The 13,595-nt window shown below is 44.7% G+C and overlaps 1 protein-coding gene across 2 annotated transcripts in view; it reads left to right on the top strand.

Annotated features, from left to right (window-relative positions):
- The window catches only part of mtor (mechanistic target of rapamycin kinase), a 132,874-nt gene that overhangs the window by 100,267 nt on the left and 19,012 nt on the right, over positions 1-13,595 (top strand). For both annotated transcript variants that reach the window (XM_014146133.2, XM_014146132.2), the window contains exons 35-37: positions 7,610-7,735; positions 9,103-9,234; positions 10,139-10,254. In XM_014146133.2, the coding sequence (XP_014001608.1) occupies positions 7,610-7,735; positions 9,103-9,234; positions 10,139-10,254 (374 nt within the window). The remainder of the gene's footprint in view (positions 1-7,609; positions 7,736-9,102; positions 9,235-10,138; positions 10,255-13,595) is intronic.

Genomic DNA, 13,595 nt, shown 5'->3' with positions numbered 1-13,595 from the left:
TGCGCCGCTTCCTGTGTGAGGCAGGGTCGTACTCTGCGAATGTTGTAGAGCATGAACCTACAGGATCAGGTCACCGCCTTGATGTTAGTGGAGAACGACAGGATGATGTCCAGGGTCACGTCCAGGGTCACAAGGTTCTTAGCACTCTGGGAGGAGGACACAATGGAGTTGTCAACCGTGATGGCGAGATCTGGAACGGGCAGTCCTTCCCCGGGAGGAAAAGCAGCTCCGTCTTGCCAAGGTTCAGCTTGAGGTGGTGATCCGTCATCCACACTGATATGTCTGCCAGACATGTAGAGATCCGATTCGCCACCTGGTTATCAGAAGGGGGAAAGGAGAAGATTAATTGTGTGTCGTCTGCATAGCAATGATAGGAGAGACCATGTGAGGATATGACAGAGCCAAGTGACTTGGTGTATAGCGAGAATAGGAGAGGGCCTAGAACAGAGCCCTGGGGGACACCAGTGGTGAGAGCACGTGGTGCGGAGACAGATTCTCGCCACGCCACCTGGTAGGAGCAACCTGTCAGGTAGGAGGCAATCCAAGCGTGGGCCGCGCCGGAGATGCCCAACTCGGAGAGGGTGGAGAGGAGGATCTGGTGGTTCACAGTATCAAAGCCAGCAGATAGGTCTAAAAGGATGAGAGCAGAGGAGAGAGAGTTAGCTTTAGCAGTGCGGAGAGCCTCCGTGACACAGAGAAGAGCAGTCTCAGTTGAATGACCAGTCTTGAAACCTGACTGATTTGGATCAAGAAGGTGATTCTGAGAGAGATAGCAAGAGAGCTGGCCAAGGACGGCACACTGAAGAGTTTTGGAGAGAAAAGAAAGAAGGGAAACCCACACAAACATCTGGGTAAATCCATTTGAATTCAATCACTTTGTGACAGTACACTTTTTGATTTGAACAAAACCTTCCATACATATAGTGAACAAAAATATAAACGCAACATGCAACAATTTCTATTATTTTACTGAGTTACAGGTCATATAAAGGAAATCAGTCAATTGAAAAACATTCATGAGGCCCTAATATATGGATTTCACATGACTGGTAATACAGATATGCATCTGTTGGTCACAGATACCTTAAAAAAAAAGTAGGGGTGTGGATCAGAAAACCAGTCAGTATCTGGTGTGACCAGCATTTGCCTCAAGCAGCGAAATTGCAGGATATTGGCGGGAACTGGAACATGCTGTCGTACACCTCGTTCTAGAGCATCCCAAACATGCTCAATGGGCATGGAAAAACTGGGACATTTTTAGCTTCCAGAAATAATTTACAGATCCTTGTGACATGGGGCCATGCATTATCATGCTGAAATAAGAGCTGATGGTGGTGGACGAATGACATGAGGCCTCAGGATCTCTTCACGGTATCTCTGTGCATTCATATTGCCATCGATAAAATGCAATTGTGTTCGTTGTCCATAGTTTATGCCTGCCCATACCATAACCCTCAGTGCCACCATGGAGCACTCTGTTTACAATGTTGACATCAGCAAACCGTTCGCCCACACAGGGCCATACACGTGGTCTGCGGTTGTGAGGCCGGTTGGAGTACTGCCAAATTCTCTAAAACTATGGCTTATGGTAGAAAAATTGACATTAAATTCTCTGGCAACAGCTCTGGTGGACATTCCTGCAGTCAGCATGCCAATTGCACGCTCCCTCAAAACTTGAGACATCTGTGGCATTGTGTTGTGCGACAAAACTGCACATTTTAGAGTGGCCTTTTATTGTCCCCAGCACAAGGTGCATCTGTTTAATGATCATGCTGTTTAATCAGCTTCTTGATATGACACACCTGTCAGGTGGATGGATTATCTTGGCAAAGGAGAAAAGCTCACTAACAGGAAGTGTAAACAAATTTGTGCACAGCATTTGAGAGAAATATGATTTTTGTGCGTATGAAACACTTCTGGAATCTCTGAAACATGGCACCAACACTTTACATGTTGGGTTTATATTATTGTTCAGTGTATTTGCCCATTGTAGAAGTGCTCACTCAGTGTCAAAATATTCAAGAGATAAAGGTGCTCAAAGTTGAACCATTTTGCATACCCCACCATACCATGAGACATCCATGTCTTTGGTTGTTCCAAAGGTTGTTCCACTGGATATCATAAGGTGAATGCACCAATTTGTAAGTCGCTCTGGATAAGAGCGTCTGCTAAATGACTTAAATGTAATGTAAATGTAATGTCTTCATCACTGAAAAGGAATACAGGTTGGGTGGCATTCTTTGGCTGATAAATGGACTAAAATGGGAATAACATTTACATTTTCACCTTCAAATGGTACCACAAGGATGTTTGGAGGTCCATGCATCAGAGAATGTTAACTTGAATGGGAATATCAGTTTTAATTATACTGTCAATCCTCCATAGGAAACCTATTGAAATAATCGAAAGATTGATAGTAGAATAGACATGAACATTTAAGTTGACATTGGATGGTGGGTGGACTGGCATCCATCTTTGTGGTAGTAATTAGAAGTTAAAATTACAATTCATTTTAAATGTCAATGGCGTACCGGATAAATTACAGTGGTCTGAAGGGATAGGTCCATTCTATGAATTCTATGATTGAAATTACGCTCACCCTGTATTCAAGAGTATGTATCGCAACCAATGGCGGGCACAACAAAAAAGCCTCAGATTAAGTAGGGTCTAAGATACAACATACAGTGTATTCAGACCCCTTGACTTTTTCTACATTTTGTTATGTTACAACATAATGCTAAAATGGATTCAATGTTTTTTTTTCTTCTCGTCAATCTACACACAATACCCTGCAAAAACCCGTTAAAATTATATCATATTTACATAAGTATTCAGACCCTTTACCCAGTCCTTTGTTGAAGCAGCGATTACAGCTTCAAGTGTTCTTGGATATGACACTACAAGCTTGGCAGACCTTTATTTGGGGAGTTTCTCCCGTTCTTCTCTGCAGATTCTCTCAAGCTCTGTCAGGTTGGATGGGGAGAGTCACTGCATAGCTATTTTCAGGTCTCTCCAGAGATGTTCGATCAGGTTCGGGCTCTGGCTGGGCCACTCGAAGACATTGAGACTTGTCCCGAAGCCATTCCTGCGTTGTCTTGGCTGTGTGCTTAGGGTTGTTGTCCTGTTGGAAGGTGAACATTCGCCCCAGTCTGAGGTCCTGAGCACTCCGGAGCAGGTTTTCATCAAGGATCTCTCTGTACTTTGCTCAGTTCATCTTTCCCTCGATCCTAACTAGTCTCCCAGTCCCTACAGCTGAAAAACATCTCCACAGCATGATGATGCCACCACCATGCTTCACCGTAGGGATAGTGCCAGGTTTCCTCAAGGCGTGACGCTTGCCACTCATGCCAAAGAGTTCAATCTTGGTTTCATTGGACCAGAGAATCTTGCTTCTCATGGTCTGAGAGACTTTTCATGCCTTTTGGCAAACTGCTGTGGTGGGGTATGCAAAATGGTTCAATTTGAGCACCTCGATCTCCTGAATGTTTTGTCATTCTGGTCCAAAAAGTGACTTATTCCATGGGCAAACATGTATGGGAAGTTTTGTTTAAATCAAAAGAGATGTTTTCAAAAAGTGATTGAATTCATTGCATAGACACCAACAAGGCTATTATTTACTTCTCCATAAGACCTTAAGGCCTGTCACATCTTCCAGGGGAATATATAAACCCCTAAACCCTCCTCATGTCCTTGTGTAGTGAAAGGTCTTGATGGTTCCACTCTTTCCATTCATAAAAGAAGAGGAGTGGGGGGGTTGGATTGCGAGGCTCCAGCAGACAAAACAGGGCTAGTTTAATGGCAGCACCAGAGTCTCAGGGTGAAATGTTGACAGGCTCTTCTTCTCCTGTGATTTACTGGCGACTAACCTGACACATCTGTCAAGAGAGTCGAACACTCCTCCGTCAAACGACCTGGGCTGTGTCCTAAATGGCACCTTATTCCCTTTTCTGGTCAAAAGTTGTGCACTATATAGGGAATTGGGTGCCATTTGGGATGCACCCCTGGAATGAAGTGGAAAGCATTTCTGTGAACTGAGAACCAACCACCTGAGACGAGAACCATGTGTCCCCACATAAAAGTCTGGGGCCTCTTAAGAAGTTATTTAAGAATGTTATAGGTTTTGGGGTTTTGCTCTATTTCATTTTTGACTTGAGTTTGGTTCTGTTTGGATGTGGTTTGCCCTGATTGGAATCATCCTCGTTGATCAGGATGTGTTGCACCTGTCGCCTTGTTAGTCAATAGTTAGTTTCACCAGTGCTGGCACAGGTGCTATTTAAGAGCGGCTAGCAATACTTGGTGATTTGAAAAGTCATAGTCAATCAATTAATAATATCATAATACTTTTAGCAAACATGTTTATCTTTAATTTACAATCTGTAGAAACTAATATATATATATATATATATATATATATATATATATATATATATATATATATGGCAAATAGAAATCCAATTTGGATGGTGTTAAAAGATAGATGGCAGTGGTTGAATGGAGCTGAAGGGTGGGATTAATAACAACAAGATAACAAATGTAAAATATACTGTGTCTGTAAAATGTATATAGGTTCAGAACTTTTGTGAAAAAGCACAGTTAAAAATACATGGCAAATAGAAACCAAACTGGATGGACATCAGAAATAGATGGGAAAGGTGGAGGTCAGAGGAAGACCAGGACTAAAAACAAACAAAATATAACTATTGTAAAATAAATTGTGTCCGTAAAATGTACCTAGTATGTATAAGCTGGAAGTAGAAGCCTAAGTGTTGTTGTTTATTAGTTTACTCCAATTAGGAGAGGGTGGTAGGGTTTGTGGGAAATAATAAAGGAAAATATATTTTTATGTGTATTTGTATGTATTTATATATATGTGTATGAAAGGCATCCATGGAGGTGCCTTCTGACTTGGTTCTGGCTAAGCAAACTTGAGTAGGGCCTTAAACACCCACCATGGAAGCTCACTAGACTTGCCTGATAACAGACAAATCAAAAGAAAAGAAAACCCACACAAACTTAGGTTAGGGAGTGAAAATAAATGTGGAGCAAACCACAAAGGGGAACACAAAATAAAAAGCGGTCTAGCTCTTCCAACATATATTTATATAAACTCAGCAAAAAACGAAACGTCCCTTTTTCAGGACCCTGTCTTTCGAAGATAATTCATAAAAATCTAAACTTCACAGATCTTAATTGTAAAGGGTTTTAACACTGTTTCCCATGCTTGTTCAATGAGCCATAAAGAATTAATGAACATGCACCTATGGAACGGTCGTTAAGACACTAATAGCTTACAGACGGCAGGCAATTAAGGTCACAGTTATGAAATCTTAGGACACTAAAGAGGCCTTTCTACCGACTCTGAAAAACACCAAAAGAAAGATGCCCAGGGTCCCTGCTCATCTGCGTGAACGTGCCTTAGGCATGCTGCAAGGAGGCATGAGGACTGCAGATGTGGCCAGGGTAATAAATTGCAATGTCCGTACTGTGAGACGCCTAAGACAGCGCTACAGGGAGACAGGACGGACAGCTGATTGTCCTCGCAGTGGCAGACCATGTGTAACAACACCTGCACAGGATTGGTACATCCGAACATCACACCTGCGGGACAGATACAGGATGGCAACAACAACTGTCCGAGTTACACCAGGAACGCACAATCCCTCCATCTGTGCTCAGACTGTCTGCAATAGGCTGAGACAGGCTGGACAGAGGGCTTGTAGGCCTGTTGTAAGGCAGGTCCTCACCAGACATCACCGGCAACAACGTCGCTGGACCAGACAGGACTGGCAAAAAGTACTCTTCACTGACGAGTCGCGGTTTTGTCTCAACAGGGGTGATGGTCGGATTCGCATTATCGTCAAAGGAATGAGCGTTACACCGAGGCCTGTACTCTGGAGTGGGATCGATTTGGAGGTGGAGGGTCCGTCATGGTCTGGGGCGGTCTGTCACAGCATCATCGGACTGAGCTTGTTGTCATTGCAGGCAATCTCAACGCTGTGCATTACAGGGAAGACATCCTCTTCCTTCATACCCTTCCTGCAGGATCATCCTGACATGACCCTCCAGTATGACAATGCTACCAGCCATACTGCTCGTTCTGTGCGTGATTTCCTGCAAGACAGGAATGTCAGTGTTCTGCCATGGCCAACGAAGAGCCCGGATCTCAATCCCATTGAGCACGTCTGGGACTTGTTGGATTGGAGGGTGAGGGCTAGTGCCATTCCCCCCAGAAATGTCCGGGAACTTGCAGGTGCCTTGGTGGAAGAGTGGGGTAACATCTCACAGCAAGAACTGGCAAATCTGGTGCAGTCCATGAGGAGGAGATGCAGTGCAGTACTTAATGCAACTGGTGGCCACACCAGATACTGACTGTTACCTTTGATTTTGAGCCCCCCCCCCCCTTGTTCAGGGACACATTATTCAATTTCTGTTAGTCACATTGTTCAGTTTATGTCTGTTGTTGAATTTTATGTTCATACAAATATTTACACATGTTAAGTTTGCTGAAAATAAACGCAGTTGACAGTGAGAGGACGTTTATTTTTTATATATATAAACTACTGTTCAAAAGTTTGGGGTCACTTAGAAATGTCCTTGTTTTTGAAGCAATTTTTTTGTCCATTTAAAATAACATCAAATTGATCAGAAATGCAGTGTAGACATTGTTAATGTTGTAAATGACTATTGTTGCTGGAAACGGCAGATTTTTTTATGGAATATCTACGTAGGCGTATAGAGGCTCATTATCAGCAACCATCACTCCTGTGTTCCAATGGCACATTGTGTTAGCTAATCCAAGTTTATCATTTTAAAAGGCTAATTGATCATTAGAAAACCCTTTTTCAATTACGTTAGCACAGCTGAAAACTGTTGTGCTTATTAAATAAGCAATAAAACTGGCCTTTAGACTAGTTGAGTATCTGGAGCATCAGCATTTGTGGGTTTGATTACAGGCCAGAAACAAAGGCTTTCTTCTGGAACTCGTCAGTCTATTCTTGTTCTGAGAAATGAAGGCTATTCCATGCAAGGAATTGCCAAGAAACTGAAGATCTCGTACAACGCTGTGTACTTCTCCCTTCACAGAACAGCGCAAACTGGCTCTAACCAGAATAGAAAGAGGAGTGGGAGGCCCCGGTGCACAACTGAGCAAGAGGACAAGTACATTAGAGTGTCTAGTTGAGAAACAGACACCTCACAAGTCCTCAACTGGCAGCTTCATTAAATAGTACCCGCAAAACACCAGTCTCAACGTCAACAGTGAAGAGGCGACTCCGGGGTGCTGTCCTTCTAGGCAGAGTTCCTCTGTCCAGCGTCTGTGTTCTTTTGCCCATCTTAATCTTTTCTTTTTATTGGCCAGTCTGTTGTTGTCGGGACCTGTGGTCCGTATTGTCCCCGTTTTGGGTCCGGATCTGGTCCACCAGTTGAGTTTGGGGGCTCTAGAGAATAGAATGGGGGAAAAAAACTACCTACCTGGTCATTGTGTGTGGTTGTGTCTCCTGTAAAGCACTTTGTGACAACTGCTGATGTAAAAAGGGCTTTTTGAAATATATGTGATTGATTAATAATAATTATATCATTGATTGATTGCTCGTTGTTTCTCCGTCTTTAGGGTTGCCAGCGGATAGTGGAGGACTGGCAGAGGATCCTAATGGTTCGCTCGCTGGTCATCAACCCCCACGAGGATATGCGGACCTGGCTCAAGTACGCCAGTCTCTGTGGCAAGAGTGGACGTCTGGTGAGTTCACTGGCACAGGAACAGCTAATGGGTCATTTGCCAAATTGTTCAAAATAGGGATGTCAGTAAGGGTTATTTTTTTCAACCGGTTAGTCTCCACCATCAACCAGTTATCCTTGCAAAAACATGTAGTATGAAAGCGTGATTTGGTGCACTCCGTTGTTCAGCTCACGATTTATGATGTGTAACATTTCGACCAGGCCTGGACAAAACGTTGCACTCAATAAAACAAAGGGAACATTCACCGGTATCTGGGGATCGATTTCTTTGTCATAAATGGCAACAACAACAAAAATACACGATTTGTGGTGTTTAGTGACCACCTTGTTTGGCAATCGGCTTGTATTTATCTAGTGTATTTCCCTTCAGATACAGCTATAAGCTGTATCTGAAGTATCAGGATGAGTTCAAGTGATGTCATTGTCACTTGACATTAGTACAACCAGAATGGAAGGAATTTGCTAAAACAATTATTTTGTGTCAATCCAAGGGGGAATCTATTCTACTGGATTTGAATACTTACTGACATCCCTATTTTTCCAGTGACCTCAGCTCTCACTGGAACGACTGTGCAAATGTAACGCACCTCTCAGAAATCGCACTGTTTATAAACCATACCTCAAACCCGTTTAATGAAAGTGTCACCGTTTTCCCTCCCTGGTGCCAGTTTTATTGCAAGTGATTGTGGTGGATTGCAGGCACCCGACCAGCTTTCTAATTGTAACGCAATCCTTTCAGAACGTTCCGTTATGATGTCAGAGAATTGTGGAGGTTTTCACTCACAGGAGCGAACATCAATCGGCGAGCGAAGAACGTGATTATGGGCAAACGAGCAACATCTAAAAGAATGCCTGCACTGTTCTAAATGGCCCTTCCACAGGGGTCAATGGTTAGTTACTCCCGCCACAGTAGTGTGGTATACTTAAGCTGTTTATTTAGCAAGAGGTTCAAATGAGCCTGGGGAAATCTGGGGGTCTGTACGTCCACGGGAGTTGGAAGCTAGGGCGGTGGTTCTCAAACAGTTCCTCGGTACTTCAGACTTTCACAATATTGTTGGAGCCGTTAACTAGCAAACCTGATTCACCTAATCAAGGGCTTGATGATTAGTTGAATTAGGCGTGCTAGCTCTGGAAAAGATCAACTATGTGAAATGACGGGGGGTCCCTGACTAGAGGTCTGAGTGGGCTATAGGAGACTGACCTCGAGGTTTCCACCGTTGAGCCCCTTTGACACTTTCTTCCACTTTGGCGCTGCTCTGCGGCTGACACTGTGCTGCACCTAGCCTCGTGTGTACAGTTTGGGTTTGTGCGTGTGTGAGGTTGAGTATTATGATAGAAATGGATCAATGTGAATCTCTTCTCTCCCAGGCGTTGGCCCACAAGACCCTGGTCCTTCTCCTGGGGGTGGACCCCTCAAAGCAGCTGGACCACCCGCTGCCCACCGCCCACCCCCACGTTACCTATGCCTACATGAAGTACATGTGGAAGAGCCAACACAAGGTATAGTAGCTATACCGTTGTTACAGGCTTTCTCTGTAGCTGAAGATAAAAATGTTGTTTTCTCATTGTTGTGCAACGTAAGGAAATGCAGGGCTGTAATGTGTAGGTTCATGAAATAATGTGGACTGTTATGTGTTAGGGAATCAACTGAAATGAAGAGCATAAATAACCAAGCAGTGAAAAATGTCACGTTCCAACCACACCATTAGCGCAACAGAGGGACCGGTCGATATATAAATGCTCACACACACACACACAAACTTCCACCCCCCCACCCCCCGACCACACACACCTCCTCCCCCCTCACACACACCATTCTTCCACGTGTTCCAAAGTTCCTGGCTCTCCCAGTGTGGGTCTCATTAGGGAAGTGTTGGGGCTGGGGCTTGGGCTTACGTAAGTGTGAGCGTGCTGCTCCTGCTGCCCGCCACAGGGCTATACTAGGGCCAGCTGCAGGAGCCGCTCACAAGGCAGGAATCCCCCAGCCCCTGCCAGAGAGGAGCCATCCATCCCCCCTCTGGACTCTTTGGACTGGGAGTGGAACAACGGGGTCCTGTCCAGTAGGTGGGGGAAACGTTTTGAAACAGTGAGGGAATACCTGACATTAGGTTCTATAAGAATGCAGATTTTAGTTTTCGGTTGCTTAAGGTTTTGCGACACCCTGCCCTACTGAACTCTTCAGAAACCCTCCCCAATGGAAGGCAAAAGATAAACGCAGTTAAATATAAAGAGAAACACAGTTTAATATAACTCTTGTCAGATGTGTGTGTGGGGGGGGAGGGGGGCGATATCATAGAGCGTTGGCGACAGCATTCACAGGAGAGTTGAGTTAAATCCCCATTTTGAATGAGAGTCCCTTGCCCCCACCCACCCACCCCCCTGTTGTTCCTCTGTCCCCCATCAGATCGAAGCCTTCCAGCACATGCAGCACTTTGTCCAGGGGATGCAGCAGCAGGCCCAGCATGCCATCGCCGCCGAGGACCAGCAACACAAGCAGGAGCTCCATAAGCTTATGGCCAGGTCAGGACTCCTACCGCAACTACATTCCGGGGGAAAAATCAAATGTTTTTAATGCAGTGTGTGCTTGATTTTTTTTTTTTTACACACACACACACCTTTTCCCAGACCTGCCCACCACGTCATGTTCTCTCTCACCTAAAAGGGTCACGTACAGAGAGTTGTGCTCTTTCTCCATGACCGTGACCCAACCCTGGTCGTAATACTCCTCCACTCCCTCCCTCGCTCCTTGTACTTGCATTTAGTTTTGCAAACCCGGACAAGTTTTGTCTCTTTTCATTCTGCGCAATCACTCACCCCTCAGCCAACGGGCATCCAGGAATCCAGCTACTTATCTTCAACCAAATGTGGCATTGTGCCCACGGGTACTGCAAACCAGGTGTGTCTCTGGCAAGCGAGAACTGTCAGCACCTGGCTTGGCCTACATCCACCCCCCAGCCCAGCGTGTCCCATACTGGCCGGGTGTTGCCCTCTGCCTCTTCACCCTGTCTCCTGTCACATTCTACCATCTTCACCTCTTCTCTCTGTAAGAATAGTTGCTGTTTTGAGTGTTTTGACACAAAATGGCTACACCTTCAGCGTACGGATGCTGAGCAATGGCAGTGGACGAGTAACATGAGCAGCTGGTCCAGGATCTGTTCTGTGGTTTAGCCTGACGGCCAAGGTTAGAACTGGGGATGGACAAGCTGAATTGAGATCAGTAATGGGCAGAAAGGGACTGGAGGTCTTTCTCTATTCCTGTCGGAAGCTCCTCCCATTTGCAACAACACCCTTTTTTGCAATGCTCCCAATCACCATTGCTCGTCGCATGTATTTCTGTTTGGTGCTTGTGTATACCGTCAACGGATTAAATATAGAAAGACTCCCGTTTTTAGAACGCCTCTACAAGACATGATAGCCTAAGGAAGTTGTTTGTATGCTTGACGGGCCCATGAAAATACTTCCAGCACGATCCCCATTCCCCAAAGCGCTCTCCTTCATGGAGCGGACTTCAAATGAGCGCCCGAGGGTATCTCAGAGGCCAGTTATTTTGGGGGAAAGTTTACTTCTGACACACCAGGTTTTGTGTGCGTTTGTGTGTGAGGTTTTACTCAGTAAAATGCTGTGTTTCACGTTAGCCTCCAAATGAACACAAGCAGGGGTAAAAAAAAACAGTGCTTGAGCTTTATGGGTTGAATGTATTGAATCTTTGGTCAGCAGACTAGCCTACTTGCAGTAAAAGGTACAGTAAAAAGGCTCCTCTTAGACACACACACACACACACACACACACACACACACACACAGGAGACGAGCCTTCTTACAGTAAAACCCTCATCTTAGAGGCACACGCACACAAACACACATACACACAAAATACATACCTCATAATTCTTATGAGGCAACAAGCTAACAGGAAACCAGGAAAGGAGTGTTTCATACTTGCTGTCGCACTTCCAGATTCTAGTTGTCTGTGGAATGTTCGTCAGCACTGTTTTCTTCCCGACGTGCTGACACACTTTCCTGCAAATGGGTTGGCACTGTGGAATGGCGTACACCTGGTCTGTACACACACACACACACACACACACACACACACACACACACACACACACACACCACCATTCTCCATCCCCGAAAGAATTCATTGTAATTTCAGCGATATGTATTTGCATATTTCGACACAATGATCATGATAAGACCTGCAATCTCCGGTCTGAGTTCCTGTGGGAACAGTGAAGCACTTCTGGCACTAGTGGTTCTCCCATGCAGACGGTTTTACTGTGTTTTTCCCTGAAGCGGTTTGTCAGAGGTGAACTGAACCAGTACTGTATTTTCACATGGAAAAAGCACTCCGCAGCGTTACGCAATGCTAATGGATCATTTATTACAAGTGCTCTCTGGAAACGGGTGCAGCGTACAGTTAGGAGCTGAGGGATGGATGGCTGCGCAGGATTCGCCCAGTTCCTGGTCAGACGTGTTATAAACCAATCACGAGCTTGGCCCGTGTAAATCGAACACGACTCGATTATTTGGCAGTTTTCCTCGAGTGTCTGTGTTTTTTTTATGATGATTGATATAGCAAGCACAACCACTGGGAAGACCGACCACGAGGCAATGTTCCCTCACACTCACCACCAACATAAAACAATGTTCCCTCACACTCACCACCAACATAAAACAATGTTCCCTCACACTCACCACCAACATAAAACAATGTTCCCTCACACTCACCACCAACATAAAACAATGTTCCCTCACACTCACCACCAACATAAAACAATGTTCCCTCACACTCACCACCAACATAAAACATTGTTCCCTCACACTCACCACCAACATAAAACATTGTTCCCTCACACTCACCACCAACATAAAACAATGTTCCCTCACACTCACCACCAACATAAAACAATGTTCCCTCACACTCACCACCAACATAAAACATTGAAAACAATGTTCCCTCACACTCACCACCAACATAAAACATTGAAAATCACTTAAGTGATGCCAAAACCTTTCAGTAGCTAATGCACCACTGCTTTTAGTAATGACGCCTAAGTATGATAAATGTCTTTGTGCGATTTCCAAGTTTTCTCATCATTCTCTTCTATTTTAAGGGGCTGCACTAGTACTGCGTTGAACATCCATTGCCAACTCCCCCAGACAACTTGTGATGACAGCGAGCATAGTGTATAAGATAACTTCCCCAACATACTTTTAAAATTGTTACCACAAAACAGACGTTTCTCATAGTAAAGTTAAAGGTGGATTCAGTTAATATCCATTTTCTCCAGAAGTGTCCCACAGATCTTGGCCTTAGGCCTAGGTAAGCATGTCATTGGCCATACAAGGTAATAGAGGGTAGAGAGGAGTGTGTGGACGAGCCTGGCATTAGAGAGGGGAGATGGACTGCCAGGAAACACCACCTGGAAAGCGTTCATCACACTAACTAACTATTGTAACAGACTTAGTGTAAGAGCTTCATCTCACATACCAGCCCTTATAGCTGTTGACATGATTGTGTGTTGCTAAGGCAATTTATCGGACTCTGATGCAGCCCTGGGCCCGTATTCACAAACGTCTCAGAAAAGGAGCGCTGATCTAGGACCAGGGGGCTCATTTATCAACCGTGTGTAAATTCCGTACTAAATTCTGACATACGTGGAGATCCTAGGATTTGCATGAGTCACACAAATGATATGCGTTTATCAAACTGTCGCACGCAACATATACTGTCGTGCATGTTTTCATTGCTAAATCAGAGCCATATTATATTTGTGCGGTCATGAACAAGCGCTATAACCTCGCCTGGAAACCTTCCTCCGTTCAGCTTCTATGGTAATAAAAACGCCCTCATTTGCA

The sequence above is a fragment of the Salmo salar genome, chromosome ssa15 (genome assembly GCF_905237065.1).
Source record: "Salmo salar chromosome ssa15, Ssal_v3.1, whole genome shotgun sequence".
Classification (NCBI taxonomy): Eukaryota; Metazoa; Chordata; class Actinopteri; order Salmoniformes; family Salmonidae; genus Salmo; species Salmo salar.
The sequence above is the reverse complement of the archived record's forward strand: the minus strand, read 5'-3'. Positions and strand labels throughout refer to the sequence as shown.